Genomic DNA, 16,807 nt, shown 5'->3' on the forward strand with positions numbered 1-16,807 from the left:
TAAGACATGGTCGAAGATGGGACAGACTGGAGGAGAAATCGGCGATGGGGGTGTAAGAGAAGGGGGGGGGGGGGATGATATAGCTATGGCAGTCAAGCTTTATACCAGTGACAAGGCAGCCTCCTCCACAGTGCACCAGATGATGTTCCTGACGTCTATCTTTAGGCCATGGCAGTCATGAGTTCAAACTGTCCCCTTATTACTCACCTAGAATCCTCAGAACCAAACCATTTAATGCGTCTCGAGCTGAGATGGTCCTGCAAGCATGGAGATTCTGCCTTGAATATATGTTCTATAACAGTTTGGGACTTATAGAAGCTAGTCAAGTGTATATCACAGTCATGCATGCACTTACTCTTATATCACAGCTACTGATATATGTGCCAAATTAGAACTGTTTACTGTTCAATGCACTACTCCCCAGAACTGGTAGTCTCTCATCCAATTGCTCTTTTTGCGTGCCTGACGTTAGTGCCAGACGAAAGACCGAACCCGGCCTCGAGAGAAAATAAAAGGGCAGCTGGGTCTTTCCTAATGGCCTTCACTCCTCTTGTTGAAAGCCAGTCCTTTTACAGCAATGACAGAGACTCTTATTACCGAAGCGTTAAATCCAAGCCAGGGTATTATTACCTATGATTTCTTGACGGTAGTCAATCTTTACTAATATCTTACATAGCCATGGATCTCGGACGCTCAAAGAAGCATAACTATACCATCGTCACTCGTGTTCAGCCTCGCCGTGGGCTTTTATTCCTGTTTCTTCCTTTTATCTACCCCCCTGGTCCACCTTTGTCGTCTTATAGTGGGATCAGGCGAGTTAGCCAGAATCGAAAGATCGCCGTTTTCATTGTTTCCTCCCCCCCCTTTACTCGTACCTGAAATCGAACCCGTCAGTACGGAGAAGTTGGGTTGTTATACTCTCTACGATGCCATGATCTTATACCAAGTAGACTCCTTGTAAAGAGCTCTCTTAACCCAGCACCGACCAATTGCCGCGTAAATCCCAAGTAGTTGTACAGAGTGCATATACATATATATAAGAAACCAATTGTATTGTTTACACATATCCCAACACCATACTCCAATCAACGCCTACTATACATCCATCATCCATTCGCCAGTCCACATATCAAACCGCAATCCTATACTCATACAAAGGTTATACATAGGTACTCGTCCTTAGGTACCTAGGTATCAAGCACAACTGTCCTCGTATCTAATCGTCCTCTTCTTCTTCCTCCATCTTCCCCAATGTATAAGCAAGCCCACCACCCACCAAATTAGCCAAACAAAGACCCATAGTTGCCCCGCGTACAATTCCCCGCGCACCCCATTTCTTCATGAACGGCTGCTTCCGCCGTCCCGCTAGGAGAAGATACAGCCCGGACCACGCGGCACTAATACCGGCGCTATCGGTTTTGAAACCCTGCAGGCTTGCGTAGCTTGTGAAGAGGAGAACTGGAGGAAATATCATCGGGAGGGGCTGGAAGGGGCGCATGTGTTGAGCGGTGATGAGGGTGGCGAGGAGGGTGGGAGCGAAGGAGTTCTCTGGTAGGTAAGGTAGATGTTTTGTAAGATAAATAATATAATATGGAGGTATGGATGTTAAATTAAAAGGGAGATATATAGATAGATAGATAGATAGATAGAGAGGGATTGTGTTGTGTAGGATGTGTGCTCACCTCCCCATGCTCTGGCTTTTTGGGCCAGCGTCTGCTTGGTTTGTTCTATTGGCGACTCTGCACCCATGTTGAGATAGCTTAGAACTGGTTCAATAGATATGAATGTAGAAGTAAGAATAATCAATTAAAATAATTATAAGGAAGTAGAGCTTGGAAAGGGACAGTAGTTAGGTGAAGTAAGTACCTGTTATTTTTTTTTTAGTTAGTTGCATGTAACTACTTACTAAGGTCCCTCACTCATCCGAACCTTAGCGCAAAGAACGAACCTCCAGAATCTCACCACGTTTATTTATCAATCGCCATCCATTCTTCTCCAGATCTCGCTCAGCTCCTTGTCATCTCAACACTGTGGATCTCACTGGTCACTCCACCCGCCTTTCTTGAAGAGCAATCCTACCAGGTGGGAAAAAAAAAAACAGCTTTCGTCGTCCTCTGGCTTGATAGTGTCGAATTCTCCCCGGTTTTCGCCCCCTCCTCTTTCCCGACGGTAGTGTACACACCACCACCAGCATTTCTATTAGCTCTTGAAAGAACGGGGGAAACAAAGAGAGGAAAAGTTGGCAGAGGGAGGGATATCATCGCTCTTCTAGAGATAGACTTCTCCCGACAGGGTTACCTAGAAGGTCCTGCTCGGTAACTTAAAACAATCACCTTCGCCATGCCCTCTGCCGCGGCTTCTGGGGCGGACGTCGGAGGAGGCTCAGCGAAATCTCGCGAGCATAATCAAGGAAACCAGGAACGGAAATACACACCGGATCAGAAGGCGGCTGTGATTAGGATACGAAAATGCTCGACGACGGCGTTTTATGAGATTCTTTGTTTGGAGACGTCGGCGACCGATGGCGAGATCAAGAAGGCTTACCGCAAGCTGAGTTTGTTGACACATCCTGATAAGAACGGGTACGACGGTGCGGATGAGGCTTTTAAGAGTGAGTTGGACATTACCTGGCCCGGTTCCCTTGCCGGCGGATTTGGGTTTGATTGCTTGATTGGTCATGGGGGTGCTAACGAATTGTATTGTAGTGGTCTCGCGTGCGTTCCAGGTCCTTTCGGACCCGGATAAAAAATCCAAGTATGACAAGTTCGGAGGAGACCCCGATAGCAGGTTCCAACCGAGTGCTGGTCCCTCCGGCGCGTCGCCGTTCAGCGGGTTTTCAGCTGGTGGTGGTGGATTCCCCCGTGGAGGACCGATGTTTAATGAGGAGGTATCGCCGGAGGAATTGTTTAATCAATTCTTCAACGGTGGGTTTGGCGGGATGGGAGGTGGATTTGGACCTTTTGGTACGTTCTACAGTATGGTATGACTTGGGGAGATGGGTTACTAACAGTCAACTGTCTTTTAGGCGGTCCTCAGTTTGTTTTCAACATGAACGGCGGCCCTGGGTTCCGGGTTCACCAGTTTGGAGGTTCTCGACCCCGAAGACGACCGCACGATACAGATGCCCAATCTGAGCCGCAGCCCTCGATCCGGGCTACGATTCAACAATTATTGCCCCTTATTCTCCTATTCTTGCTCCCTCTGCTCTCATCCTTCTTCTCCGGCTCACCCGCCCCGGCTGGCCCGACCTACCGATTTGACGCCGCTGTACCTCCTCACACCATGCAGCGAACAACCCCCAAACTCCATATAGACTACTTTGTCAACCCGAGAGACGTGGACGACTACAATACACGGAGTTTCCGCAAGCTAGATCAGCGAGTAGAAGTGGACTATGTTACCAAACTGCAATACAAATGCGAGGCTGAAAAGGACGCCCGTGACCGAATGATTCAAGATGCTCAGGGCTGGTTTTTCCCAGATGTAGAGAAGATGAAGGCGGCCAGAGAGTTGGAGCTCAAGAGTTGTCGCCGATTAGACTCCTTGAAGGGAAAATTTTAAACTAACGCCCAGATGATGCACATTTTTATTATCTCTTCTTCTTCTTCTCCCCCCCCCCTTCCTTTGTCATTCGACTGCTTTCCTCCTATGTAATTTTCTTGCCTGTGTTACTTCTCCGGCCGCTGCTTGTTGTTTAGATATCAATGACTGTGATAGTATTTGACGGCGTTGCATGGACTGAACATGTCTCCCAAATCAATGATATTCTGATGTCCTCTTTTAAGAGCATCCAGCTTTGTCTACGAATGAAAGAGAAATAAAACCAAAGTAAAGAAATCTAGTATCAGCTATGTAAAAGCCAACGGATAAATTGAGCCCCGGGATTGATGAAACTGCGGGCGGCAGTTTAGTTAGTAAGAATCAATGCGGGCGAATCTCAGCGACCATGGCAGAATCTCGCCTGATGACTCGCGACCCTCTGCCTGCCTGCTTCCCCGGCCAGCTCTTCCCTTCGTTGAAAATTTTTGGGGGATCTCTGATATTCTTTGCTTTGGTATATCGTTTCTCTCTTGGGGCTCTCTCCATCCTCTTGTCTCCATTCACTTGCGAAATAAGAAGCTCCTCACTTGGTGCGGGCACCCGTACCTCCCACTTTTGATCAGAGATGTCAGATAACCTCTCCGAGGCGGATAAGGTTGGTTCTGGTCTTTGGCTCTAGGCCTCATATGACTGCGTGGAGGAGTGGGAGGGTAACTGTTTTGTCTACAGATCCGCAATAAGCGCCTAGCAAAGCTGGGGAATCCCTCGCCTTCGGTGCAATCCGCAAGTGGTGAACAGTCACCAACTCAGTCCGCAGCGTCTTCGCGACCTACTCCTCCGTCCCAAGCATCGGAAGCATCACAGCCACATTCTAATAAGAGCAGCGCCCCTGCCTCTCGCTCGTCCTCCCCGGGTGCAGCACAACGACCGGGATCAGAAGGGAAACGGATCAAGATCACCCCCACAAGTTCAGTGCCAGTCCGGCCACGGTCCAGCACACCCATCGCCAACACTCCACCACCCCCCAAAGCAGAAGACACTATCGAATCGTTCGAGGATCGCACATTAAGCGCCGTGTTTAAACTGACATTGAATGAAGACCGACAGACGGATGTCCATGGGCAGAGATTATCATTCCTTCCTGGGTTACGGGGGGAACTTGAAGATCAGAAGCGGAATCTCCGTATTGATACGTCGGTTTTGGATCAGGCTCTTCTGGAAGCGGCGTCGAATCAGCCGGAGCAGAAACCGCTGGACTACTTAATACCGTGTTGGAAGCGGATTACAAGACTGCACAAAGGGTTTCGTCGCGTTCGTGACGATGACCCCAAGTTCAAGGTGATATGTGAGGCTCGTCGGCTGTGCATGAGCTACTGTATTTTTGCCATGACGATGCCGGAGATGTTCGGGTGCGTATTTGCTCTTTATTATGAGAGAATAGGCGTGTGGTGGATTGGATTACTGATTCTGCTGCGCGTAGGCTGGAACCATCCGATCAATCCCCCATTAGGCCCTATCTTCTCTTAGACCCGGAAGATGAGAAGGGAGTGGACATTGAATTCATGGGCGAAGCAGTCAAGCGGTTTGAGGAAGACGAGACTATTAAGCCGGCTTTTATTGCGGCAGTAGAGGGGCTGAGTCAAGAGCTTGCCTCCATGAGCATCAGTGACGATTACAAGCCATATATGACAGTATGTTTTAAGCCAGCCTCTCCTCATCTATCTATGACCAGTTCCTCAAACCTCAACTGCAGGCTCTGCGAAATCTCGTTCATAATGCCGCCCTCGCGGCTGCCATTACGGAGTCATCCTTCTTTAACGAGTCTCGAAACCCGGTCTCGTTCGAGGTGGACACGCTTCTCGGACCGTGGTTCCGCCTATCGCCCTTACAACCCAGCGCTATGATGTCGTATTTCTCAAGTCCCAAGACAAGAGATCAGTCATACATTCTCAATGCGCAGCGGTCAATCCGCATGGTGCAACAGTTGCTGAGCTCCGATCTCCTTGATATTATCAACCACATGATTCGAGCTTCGAAAGACGCGAGAGACAGGGTCTTGGACTGGTTCGCGGCAGCTTTGAATATTAACCACAAGCGTCGGGCAATGCAGGTAGATCCCAGCACTGTGTCGTCTGACGGGTTTATGTTCAATCTGACCACTTGTTTGGACCAACTCTGTGAGCCCTTCATGGATGCCAATTTTACCAAGGTAAGTCTCTTGGGATGAAAAATAGTAAGGTTGCATAAGCTAACGCTTAAATAGATTGACAGGATTGACATTGACTACCTACACCGAAACCCTCGTGTGGATATCAAGGATGAAACCAAGATCAATGCCGACCAACACGCATCTGATGCCTTTTACTCGAAGAAAGCAGATGGTGCATCTAATTTTATCACTGAGATTTTCTTCCTGACAGTTGCTGCTCATCATTACGGAAGCGAGTCTCTCACATCCAACTTGGAGACCCTTGAAAAGGATCTGAAGCACATGGAAACTACCCTGGCTAAGTTTGAAGCAGAACGCCATAAGTGGGTGAACAATCCTGCGCAGTTAAGAATTTTTGAGACCCATCTCAAGAAATACAAAGACAAATTGGATATGGGCCTTGCCTTGAAGTACAGTCTTCAGGGTGTGTTATTTGATGACCAATGGCAGTACCGCTCTATGACATTTATGCGTTATGTGATTGTCTGGCTCCTCAGGGTAGTTTCGGGCAAAAATTTCCCGAAGGAGGAGATCAAACTGCCACTTCCTGCGCAACAGCCTGAAGTCTTCCAGTGTCTACCTGAGTACTTCGTGGATGACATTGTGAGCAATTTCAAATTCATCATGTGGTGCATGCCTCAGATCATCACTGCAACCCAAGGCGATGAGCTGGTCATGCTTTGCATCGCCTTTTTAGAGAGCTCAGAGTACATCAAAAACCCCTATCTCAAAGCCGGTCTTGTTTCCATCTTGTTCCGGGGGACATGGCCTCGCCCTGGTGGCGCGAATGGTGTCCTAGTGGATCTTCTGAACTCTATGCCTTTTGCTAATGAATACTTATTACACGCCCTTATGAACTTCTACATCGAAGCCGAACACACCGGAACACACACTCAATTTTTTGACAAGTTCAATATTCGATACGAGATATTCCAGATTATCAAATGTATCTGGCCTAATACCCTGTACCGAACGAAGCTCTACCACCAGTCCAAACAGAACCTAGATTTCTTTGTTCGCTTCGTGAACCTGCTCCTCAACGATGTGACTTTTGTGCTTGACGAGTCCTTTGGTAACTTCATGACCATTTACAAGACACAACTGGAACTACGCAACGAAGGGCCTACCATGGATCCTACTGTCCGCCAACAAAAGGAGGAGCACCTTGCTTCCGCGCAACGAAGTGCCAAATCCTACATGCAGTTGACGAACGAAACCGTTTCCATGCTGAAGCTCTTCACAGAGGCACTTGCGGACTCCTTTACCATGCCAGAAATCGTGCAGAGGCTGGCTGACATGCTTGATTACAACTTGGATGCTATGGTGGGGCCCAAGAGTTCCAATCTGCGGGTCGAGAATCTGCAGGAATACGGCTTCAACCCACGGGCGTTGTTGAGTGAGATCGTCGATGTTTATTTGAACCTGATGGCAAAGCAGAACTTTATTGTCGCTGTAGCGAGGGATGGTCGCTCATACAAGCCGGCGAACTTTGAAAAGGCTGCTGAAATTCTGCGAAAATGGTCTCTGAAATCGCCCGAGGAACTTAAGCGATGGGACCAGCTTCAATTCAAGGTGAAGGAGGCCAAGGAAGCCGATGAGCAGGAGGAGGAGGACCTGGGTGAGATTCCGGATGAGTTCCTAGGTATGGTTTGCCCCTTTTTTCTTTATTTACGATAAGAACATTTGCTGACAGAGGGTTTAGATCCTCTGATGTATACATTGATGCAAGACCCTGTTATTCTCCCTGCATCCAAGGTGTCTATTGACCGTTCCACTATCCGCTCTCATCTTCTGAGCGACCCGCACGATCCTTTCAACCGGGCTCCGCTCAAGATAGAGGACGTTCTACCTGGTAAAAAACACATTCTATCTTCGATATTAGAAACAAGAGCTAAAACTAACCCATTTTGTAGATACGGAGCTCAAGGCCAAGATCACGGAATTCAAGAGGCAGAAGATCGCAGAACGGCGAGGGGGACAGGGACAGGTGGCGGTCGATGATATGGATACATCCACTTAGGATACTGAATCTTCTCCCATGATAATTGTTGACGTAGCATTCCCTTTCTTTGCTTGGTTTTCCTCATTGTTAAAAACAGAGTACAAGGTATAGTTATAATATATCCTCCAGGCTTGGTCACGTGGCCCCGTGATATCATGGGACCGTATTTCCGCTTCTTCTCCAGCGCCTTCAATCGTGTTCTCTTCCTTCACCTCGTTAAATTTGTCTTGTCCGGTCCATTGCTCTCCTTTATCTGGTCGAATAGAAATGCACTGTGTCCCAATTTGGGGTTCTTCTCTAATAATTGGGACTGATATCTTGTGTCCTTTTGACTTGACGAGACACCGACAGGTACGGTATACATAAGAAGGTACGTCAGGACAAGGATTTAGTAGAGCGTTTTGTTTACGCTAGCCAACGATACTACGGAATCAATGAGCTACTAATCCAACGGCTTGACAGGTACACTAGTCGGAACATAATGGGCTCTGCTTTTTCTTCCGCGATGGCGGCTGTCCCTCCTCTAAAGGATCTTATGCTACCTACCCCCGAAACCTACGTGACTCTAATCAACATCTTCCAATACTTTCCCCTCGTAAGCGACAAGCACCTGATTCTCTACTATACACTCAAAAACTCACTGCAGTTCCAGTTCTCTATCATTCAATGGCTTACCTCATTCCACCCAGCAGGGAAAACTTCCCTGCAAAAGTCATCCCTGAACATCCCCGGCCGTATCGGGTGGTTTGCCATGGAAATCGTGGGCCCCATCAACCTCATCTACATTCTCTGGAAGCTGCCCCCCAAACTCCACATCGAGTCCCTACCGCTACAAAACAAGCTTGTCGCAGTCCTTTACATTCTCCATTACGTGAATCGCGCTATCATCTCGCCTTTCTCCGCGCCCAGCATGTCCCCAATCCACGTTCTTGTCGTCATCTTCGCCGTTCTATTTAATTGGCTCAATTCTTCTTGCATTGCCAGCTGGCTGGCTGGATATAATGTCGCCACTATCCCAACTTACCGGAGCACGCCCTCGCACTCGGGAACGTCAAAGGCCACCGAGGACCCGATCCCCGATCCCACCACCCCTTTGCTTCTTCCTGTCCTCGGCTTTGTTCTCTTCGTCACAGGGATGATAGGAAACATCTACTCCGAACGAACCCTCTTCCGTCTCCGCCGCGAAGAAGCAAAGAAACGTGCCGCAAAAAGGTCCGACTCTCCTCCCCCTTCTTCTTCTTCTTCTTCTTCTTCTTCTTCTTCTTCTTCGAACCTACCACAAACACAAGAGAAGAAATCCGCAACCAAGTACTCCAAAATCTACGTCATCCCCCCCGCCACCGGCCTCTTCACATCAATCCTTTACCCGCACTATGTCTTCGAGTGGCTTGAATGGACCGGCTTCACACTCGTCGGCACGGCCGTCTTGCCCGCTCTAAGCCTCCTGCCTCTCATTGGCACAAGTGCACCTTCAGCTCCAGGCCCAGGCCACGACCAGGGATCCCCCCTTCGTCTTGCGCCGTGGATTGGCCCCATCGTGGCTGTTCTGCAGCAAAGTCCGCAGGCCTCTTCTGGTCTTCCGCTCCCAGGGATTGTGTTTGTAGTGAATGCGGTGACGAATATGTTGCCTCATGCCCGCTGGGGGAGGAAGTGGTATGTTGAGAGGTTTGGGGAGGAAGCAGTTGGGGGAAGGGGCGCGGTGGTGCCGTTTTGTAAGTGGATGTAAATCAAGTCAACGGTTTGTACATTCTTCTTTAGTTCTCGTGTCGTTATATAATTACTTTGATTGTTTTTTTGGGGGGGAGGGGGGGGGGAGCTTGGGGTTATAAAATCATGTTCTATATGTAAATAAATACCCGGGGTGTTGTATAGTATATAGCTATATGTATCTATGTATGCCTTGCTTGATTGTATTACCTGCTTACTTTGGCTTGCATAGCATGATACGCTTGATAATCTCTACACTTGTTCCTTACGTTGGAACGAATACGAGGACTGAGGAGGAAAAATAAAGTGTTGAGGTATACAGTTTGATTCCTCGAATGTGCTTTACACCACGTTGTTGAAATATATCAGAACATCGGCAAAAATAGCCCACCACCGACCACCCGCGTCATGCTCTTTTCCCAAAAACATAAAAAAGAAATGCAAAAACCAGAACCCCACGCCCACGGAACTGTATGTCGATGCTTGGCTAAACGCCGATGTTGAAATCGTCAAATGTTGAACTCCGTTGACCCCCATTATGTCTCTAATGTGACCCCGAACCCATATGTTGAACTTTTGGTATCATCATCATAACTCATCACAAAAAAAACGAAATTTTCACAACTCGTTTCCGAATCGAGACGACAGGTTGACAATGTCGCCCCCACCTTGGGTTTGTATTAAGGTAATGTTATGTTTCAGTTGTTTATTTAGCAGACTCTCGCTGGCGGAAGAACTTGGCAGCGTTGACCATGTTGGTCAGAGCAGCCTTGGTCTCGGGCCACTGGCGGGTCTTCAGACCGCAATCAGGGTTGATCCAGAGCTGACCAACTTTCAGGTAGTTAAGCATCTCATCGATGCGGTCCTTGATCTCCTGCTCACTGGGAACACGAGGAGAGTGGATGTCATAGACACCGGGACCAATGTGGCGGGGGTATTCCTCTTCAAAGACCTTGAGCAGCTTGGCATCAGACTTGCTGTTCTCAATGCTCAGAACATCGGCATCCAGAGCGGCAATGGCGTGGAAGAAGTCCTGGAACTCAGAGTAACAGAAGTGCGAGTGGATCTGAGTGCCGTCGGCAACACCGCTGGTGGACAGACAGAAAGCTTTCACGGCCCAGTTGAGGTAGGCATCACGCGCAGCGCCCTTACGGAGAGGGAGGCCTTCACGGAGAGCGGGCTCATCGACCTGGATGACCTTGACACCGGCAGCCTCAAGGTCAACAACCTCGTCACGCAGGGCAAGAGCGAGCTGTTGAGCTTGGTCCTCCTGGGGGATATCATCACGGGGGAAGGACCAGCGCAGACAGGTGATGGGCCCAGTAAGCATACCCTTCATGGGCTTGGAAGAGATGGAGACGGCGTACTTGGACTCCTTGACGGTCATAGGAGCAGGACGAGAGATGTCACCGACAATGATGGGAGGACGCACGCAACGAGATCCGTAACTCTGGACCCAAGCGTGGGTGGTGAAGACGTAACCGGTGAGACGTTCACCGAAGTACTGGACCATGTCGTTACGCTCAGGCTCACCGTGAACCAGGACGTCGAGGCCAAGATCCTCCTGGGTCTTGACGACATAGGCGATTTCCTGTTCGATGAACTTCTCGTATTCCTCAGCAGTGATTTCACCCTTGGTGAACTTGTTACGCTGGATACGGATCTCCTTGGTCTGGGGGAAGGAACCGATGGTGGTGGTAGGGAAGAGAGGGAGGTTGAGAGACTTGGTCTGCTCCTTGATACGGACCTCGAAGACAGATTTGCGTACGTGCATGTCTTCGGTAACAGCAGCCTGGCGCTCCTTGACCTTAGGGTCGTTGGTACGCTTAGACGAGGTACGAGCATTGATGGAGTTTTCGTTGGCGACGAGCTGCTCGTTGACAGCAGCAGCACCCTCAGTGACAGCCTTGGCAATCAGAACAACTTCGCTAGTCTTCTCGACGGCAAAGCTGAACCAGTCGTGGACCTCAGGGTCGAGGTTCTTCTCGCTGGCGAGAGTGTGAGGAACGTGGAGGAGAGAGCTGGAGGTGGAGACAATCACACGCTCCTTGCCGAGCCTCTGGATGGCCAGTTCGACCTTCGCAATAGCGGTCTTGAAGTTGGTCTTCCAGATGTTACGGCCGTCAACAACACCAGCAGACAGAACCTGGTTAGGACCGAGAGCAGCGACAACAGTGTTGAGTTGCTCAGGGTTGCGCACCAGATCAACGTGAATACCATGGAGGTTGTGGAGAGCAGGGAGGACATCAATGTTGTGGACGATGTCACCGAAGTAGGTGGCGAGAACAATACGAGGAGCCTGAGCACCAAGGGAGCCGAGCTTCTCGTAGACGGGCTTGAAAGCAGCCTTGGACTTGGGGGGGAGGTCAAAGACGAGGACAGGTTCATCAATCTGAACGTCCTCAACACCAGCCTGCTTGAGCTTGGTCAGGAGCTCAACGTAGACGGGGAGGAGCTCGCCAATCTTGGTGATGGGGTCAACGGACTGACCACGGTCAGCCTTGGCGAGGGTCAAGAAGGAGACGGGACCCAGGATGACGGGGCGGGTGATGATGCCAGCCTCCTTAGCCTCGAGGTACTGAACAATGGGCTTAGGGTTGGCAGTAAGCTTGAAGGTCTGATTGTCCTGCAGAGTGGGCTTGACGTAGTGGTAGTTGGAGTCAAACCACTTGACCATTTCCTGTGGATTGTAAGTCAGAGGGTGTTGCGAGGCTCGAGCTGGAGATCAAGGGCAACTTACCAAGGCAGGAACGTCAATGGCAGCCTGGCCATCCTTGGCGGGCTTCTGGAGACCTCTTCCCATGGCGAAGTATTCATCAAGGGGGTCGAGACCGTACTTGGTGTAACGCTCGGGGACGACCTAAGTATGGCAAAACGGATTAGCCACGGCAAATGACTTATGGGGGGAAAAGGCGATGTACATACACCGAACATCTGAATGTGGTCGAGGACATGATCGTAGAAGGCAAAGTCATTGCTGGGGATGATATCGACACCAGCAGCCTTCTGGATCTTCCAGTGCTCCAAACGGAGTCTCTTTCCCTCGCTCAGAAGCTCCTCGCGGGAGATCTTGTCACTCCAGTAAGCTTCAGTGGCCTTCTTGAGATCACGGAGCTTTCCCATACGGGGGAAACCCAGAACGGCGCTGTAAAAAAAGGCCAAGTTAGTAGGGCAATAATGAGAGGAAGAGCAGAGGAATTGGACACGTACGATTGAACCATCCTTACGGTTATGTGTGTGAAGTTAAAGGGGGATGGGTATAGAGGAATAGAGAAGAGATGAGAGAGAGAGAGAAAAAGGATGAACAAGAGACAATTGAGATAGTCTCTTGCGTTGAGAAGAGGGAAAAGGAGGATGGAGAGAAGAAAGAAGAGAGAAAGAGAAGCAGAGAAAAGAAGAAGAGGACGAAATAATAAATGATGGAGGATGGAGGGGAGAACTACCTAGGGGTAGAGAGAGGGACTCGAGTGACTGACCCCTCGGTGTGGATCAACGAATCAGAAATCCCAGTGGACGAGTTGATGGAGGGGTAAATGTAGTGGTAATCGTATTGTTTGGTATAGTAATATTGTAACTTATACTGTACTTGGTACCGTACAGGTATTTCCCCTTCACTCGGTCTCAATTATGTGTGTGTGTGTGTGTGAGAGAGAGAGAGAGAGAGTTTTTAGATTAGGTAGAAATGTTCTTCTTCTTCCTTTTATTGACTAGAGGGTCCTATACTAAAGTAATTCCTAGAAATTGAATTAAAAAGAATCCGATGATTGTAGAGAAATTAATTGATATTGGACAGATATGTATGTACTGTACATACACCAGAAATGGCGTGATTGAGGAACTCCAAACTATTTCTGGTTTCCATGGCTCTTGGAGGAGTCTCTATTGGAATTATTACAGTGTATGGGGTATAACTTCATAGTCTGCGATACCAAATCTTGCTCCGGGATCGGCCATTTGGAAAACAAAACCCACCTGTTACTTCGGACTTCATTTAACCTACTCCGTACACTTTTCTTTCACGACTAGAACTAGTAAGTACTAGTAGTAAGTAGTACTACCAGGAGTAGATCAGTGTACAGTCCATAAAAGTCTAACCTTCTGGAGCTACTCCGTTCTCTTGTCCTGAGTAAGACTCCGAATTATTGGTACAAGTCCGACGGTCCGGAGTTTCTATATGGATGGGTCTGAGACTCTGAGGTGAGATTTGCTCGGGAACCTTCCCTAGACAGCGGAGTATTTCTACTTCGGTCCTTGATATAGTTTATCCAAGAATAGTGAATTCCTTTTTCTCATGTTCAAATCTTGAAATGGTGTAGGTGAGTGAAAGAGAGAAAGAGAGGGGTTCACATCTTGAGATAGGTCTATCTTGGCCCAAATAGGAAATCCATCCAAATTCAGATACAGAAATATATCTCTTCTTGTGAACATACATTGTTCCTACAACGAAGTTAGGCGTACCCAGTCCACCCACCCACTACTAACAAACTAGAAATATAATCATCATCCATAAGACATTGGCGCATTCATCTACTTCCATTGTCAGGGTCAAGTACCGCCTTCCCGCTGTACTGATCTCAGTCACTCCTTCCCTTGACAGATAAAATGATCTAGATCCAAAGTAAAACGATTTACAAACATGGCTTTCCTGATAACACCATCTTTCCACCACTCTCTTTTATTCTCAAATTCATGCCCTCCTTCCACTTCCACTGCCACCACCTCAATGGGTTTCTTCTTCTGTCCCCCCTTTAGAAGGTCCCGGAGATCGTCAGACTCACCGGAGTTGCAACTTGACCAAATCGAGTCTTCATCGCCTTCACATGAACTCCAAGAGGGTAAATACTCATCCTTCACCCATTACTAGTCTGCACTTGATGGGCCTAACTCCACCAGGTTTTTCCTCGTCTTTCGATGAGCGGACTGGATTCGAGTGCTACAGTAGCTCCTCTGGACTATCCGGGAGAATTCGCAGGCGCTTCTCGAGAGAGACCAGGGAATGGCAGAGAAGGTCGAAGAAATCCGAACGCGGGCCGAAGCTGTTCGCGCTCGTGTCCAAGTCCTCTGCTCTCAATTCCGGACCGGTGGCCTCCAATGACTTAGGGGGTAGCCTAATGAGTGAAAGGGGATATGACAGTGACGCCCAGTACATTGCTACCCCAAAGCATCCAGTCCACCCCATGGAGCATCCATCAGGCAGGTTTCGAAATGGGACACCCATGTCTCCTCGTCGCCAGTTTCATCGGGAGCCGGGCATGGAACCCCAAACAGAGCAGAACTTCGGCATGATGGTAGATAATAGAGGCATGGCGAATGAGCAGCCATTGAATCACGGAGATGGAAAAGAATCCCAATCATCCTGGCGTTCTCAAGACCACTTGTATCGACCCCCACAACCATACCAGGACCACCCCTCTCCTGTCCACACTGGAGACATCGGAAGTCCTAAAGGTAAATATGCTAGTCCTTGTCCTAGCGTCACCAGAGCATGGACTCAGGAAAGGCCGTTAAAAGGGCCGATGCAAAGAGCCCAGGAGATGTATCGCCCGCATATTCATACGCCTTTCGCAAGGCATCCAATACCTACAGGCGGATTTGAAGAAGCGACGGTTCAATTTACCAGCTCGGGCCACGAGAGTAGATTCTCTGGCACTTCTGGTTTTAACTGTACTCAATCACAGGCGTACAGTACATCGGCAGACTCGTTGATTGGCTGTCAGAAGCAGCTCTCTGTTCGGAAAAGACATCATCGGCCCCAAAGAGAGATATCTACAGATGAGCATTCGATTCACCTGAGTGAGATGAATACCCCAGGGGCACTAGTTTCGCCCTCATGTTCTACCCACATGCTACCCCCTCATCACTTGCCTGACGAGAACCAACCAAGAGGCCATGCGGGAACATGGAATGAGAATCGGCTTCATGGAATCGGCAACCCGATATCGAACGTTTCAAGCTGGGATGTATCGGAGCAGAGGCTAGGATCGCAGTCTATCCCTGATCCAAATTCAGCCTATTCGCCAAAAAATAGCCTTTCGCCCTGGCATGGCCATTATGGCCAAAGAAGCCATAATGATTGTCAAGATTCTGCTGGGAATCTAGCATCACGACGTCCCCGTATAACCCCTCCTGAACTAAATGGCTCACCCCAAGCAGAACAGCTACTAGCCACGGAGAGCTGCACTGATGATAGACCTGAGGCCCTGAGGAGCAAATTTAAGGAGCAATTCGAGTCCAACCGGTCAGTCGCCTCTCCTGGGCACGACTCCGCTCATAATGCGGGTCAAGTCCCTGTCTCTCCCCGCAGAATAAGTATTGGCTGGATGTCCGAAGGGCGCCGTATTGGGTATGGATATACGCTTATACCGGCAGATGGTACAGATGACGGACGGGAGCTACGTCAAGACAAACATGGCTCTCCTGATAGTGACCACTCAAACAGGGAACCCCCCATTGGCTTGGTCGAAGAAAAATCCCATGATTGCGCTAAGGACAAGCCAGAGTGGATGGGAAACGACAATAAAGCCCCATCTAAAGCGAGTGATCCAAGGTTTGATATAGCAGCTGCTCTCCAGAAGTTGAATCTTCCCCGATGGGCTGGACCAAGCTTCTCACTCAAAACCAACAATGTTAATGATACAGCTAGCTGTGGTTCTGCCTCCTCTCCTTTATTGGGAATTCTTGCAAAACCAAAGAAGAACCAGGAAGAAGTCAACAATGAAGCTAATGCAGATAACCCGTGGAGGTTTTGTTCCTGGGTTCGCCCAGATCAGGCCTTGAGCGGACAGCCGGTGCCCCCAGTAAGCAGCGTTTCGTCCAGCCAGAGCATGGAGACACAGCTCCTGGACAAGTTAGCAAGAAACAAACGCAAGATGGCCGAGATAGCCCGTGATCTGGAGCAGCGTGCGTTAGCAAAGCTCGCCACATCTACAGAACAGTTCCCCGTGATTCAGCGAACCGCAACCCGAGTGCTGAGACTTAAAGGTCCGGGTGGTAGGACACGTCTAGGTAGGATTTCTGGTCGACGGGGCTCCAAATGGATTCGAACCAGACGGATTTCTATCCAAAGCATGAATAGAACGGACAGGGCATGCGACCAACTCTCAAGGCGAGGGAGCTCAGGAAGTCTAGAAGAGTGGGACAGTTTGTACGAGGAGTGTCTGGAAGAACACCCAATCCCTGAATAGAGTGGCAGAAACCCCCTTGAGTCCGGCTGTAGCAAGTGACTCCCAATGTATTTCGATAACGCAAAAAGAATATGCCATATGCAATATGCAACACTTCCACAGCTAGGTTAGGTATACTTAGCAGGTTGATGGAGCCGTCACGGCAACCGGGGTTGAGTACGGAAT

At 49.2% G+C, this 16,807-nt stretch overlaps 8 protein-coding genes across 8 annotated transcripts; 5 read left to right on the forward strand and 3 right to left on the reverse strand.

The window, feature by feature from the left end:
- Positions 1-1,103: 1,103 nt before the first annotated feature.
- Positions 1,104-1,860, reverse strand: P175DRAFT_0498030 (uncharacterized protein). Its single transcript, XM_040896415.1, has 2 exons — positions 1,683-1,860; positions 1,104-1,548 (listed from the first exon to the last, which is right to left on the reverse strand). The coding sequence occupies exons 1-2, from the start codon at positions 1,747-1,749 to the stop codon at positions 1,217-1,219; spliced, it is 399 nt and encodes a 132-aa protein (XP_040756317.1). The 5' UTR covers positions 1,750-1,860; the 3' UTR covers positions 1,104-1,216.
- A 131-nt stretch (positions 1,861-1,991) lies between these two features.
- P175DRAFT_0513771 (J domain-containing protein) lies at positions 1,992-3,825 on the forward strand. The gene is made up of 3 exons (XM_040898771.1): positions 1,992-2,611; positions 2,706-2,963; positions 3,026-3,825. Exons 1-3 carry the CDS (start codon positions 2,341-2,343, stop codon positions 3,559-3,561), a joined length of 1,065 nt encoding a protein of 354 aa, XP_040756318.1. The 5' UTR covers positions 1,992-2,340; the 3' UTR covers positions 3,562-3,825.
- A 131-nt stretch (positions 3,826-3,956) lies between these two features.
- P175DRAFT_0498032 (uncharacterized protein) lies at positions 3,957-4,195 on the forward strand. The gene has a single exon (XM_040896416.1). It carries the CDS (start codon positions 3,965-3,967, stop codon positions 4,157-4,159), a length of 195 nt encoding a protein of 64 aa, XP_040756319.1. The 5' UTR covers positions 3,957-3,964; the 3' UTR covers positions 4,160-4,195.
- P175DRAFT_0498033 (ubiquitin-ubiquitin ligase UFD2) lies at positions 4,061-8,073 on the forward strand. The gene is made up of 6 exons (XM_040896417.1): positions 4,061-4,195; positions 4,270-4,949; positions 5,021-5,231; positions 5,294-5,749; positions 5,804-7,391; positions 7,452-8,073. The coding sequence occupies exons 1-6, from the start codon at positions 4,166-4,168 to the stop codon at positions 7,748-7,750; spliced, it is 3,264 nt and encodes a 1,087-aa protein (XP_040756320.1). The 5' UTR covers positions 4,061-4,165; the 3' UTR covers positions 7,751-8,073.
- A 159-nt stretch (positions 8,074-8,232) lies between these two features.
- P175DRAFT_0429936 (3-oxo-5-alpha-steroid 4-dehydrogenase family protein) lies at positions 8,233-9,477 on the forward strand (the record flags this gene model as incomplete). The annotated part of the gene is made up of 2 exons (XM_040893392.1): positions 8,233-8,346; positions 8,404-9,477. The coding sequence occupies 2 exons, from the start codon at positions 8,233-8,235 to the stop codon at positions 9,475-9,477; spliced, it is 1,188 nt and encodes a 395-aa protein (XP_040756321.1).
- A 95-nt stretch (positions 9,478-9,572) lies between these two features.
- P175DRAFT_0498035 (uncharacterized protein) lies at positions 9,573-10,108 on the reverse strand. The gene has a single exon (XM_040896418.1). It carries the CDS (start codon positions 9,993-9,995, stop codon positions 9,801-9,803), a length of 195 nt encoding a protein of 64 aa, XP_040756322.1. The 5' UTR covers positions 9,996-10,108; the 3' UTR covers positions 9,573-9,800.
- Positions 10,061-12,707, reverse strand: P175DRAFT_0471578 (5-methyltetrahydropteroyltriglutamate--homocysteine S-methyltransferase). Its single transcript, XM_040895096.1, has 4 exons — positions 12,669-12,707; positions 12,384-12,603; positions 12,199-12,318; positions 10,061-12,138 (listed from the first exon to the last, which is right to left on the reverse strand). Exons 1-4 carry the CDS (start codon positions 12,677-12,679, stop codon positions 10,165-10,167), a joined length of 2,325 nt encoding a protein of 774 aa, XP_040756323.1. The 5' UTR covers positions 12,680-12,707; the 3' UTR covers positions 10,061-10,164.
- Positions 12,708-14,992: 2,285 nt separating this feature from the next.
- On the forward strand, positions 14,993-16,642 carry P175DRAFT_0427445 (uncharacterized protein; the record flags this gene model as incomplete). The annotated part of the gene is made up of 1 exon (XM_040893241.1): positions 14,993-16,642. One exon carries the CDS (start codon positions 14,993-14,995, stop codon positions 16,640-16,642), a length of 1,650 nt encoding a protein of 549 aa, XP_040756324.1.
- Positions 16,643-16,807: the final 165 nt, after the last annotated feature.

Source organism: Aspergillus ochraceoroseus (genome assembly GCF_002846915.1).
Source record: "Aspergillus ochraceoroseus IBT 24754 chromosome Unknown P175scaffold_1, whole genome shotgun sequence".
Taxonomy (NCBI): Eukaryota; Fungi; Ascomycota; class Eurotiomycetes; order Eurotiales; family Aspergillaceae; genus Aspergillus; species Aspergillus ochraceoroseus.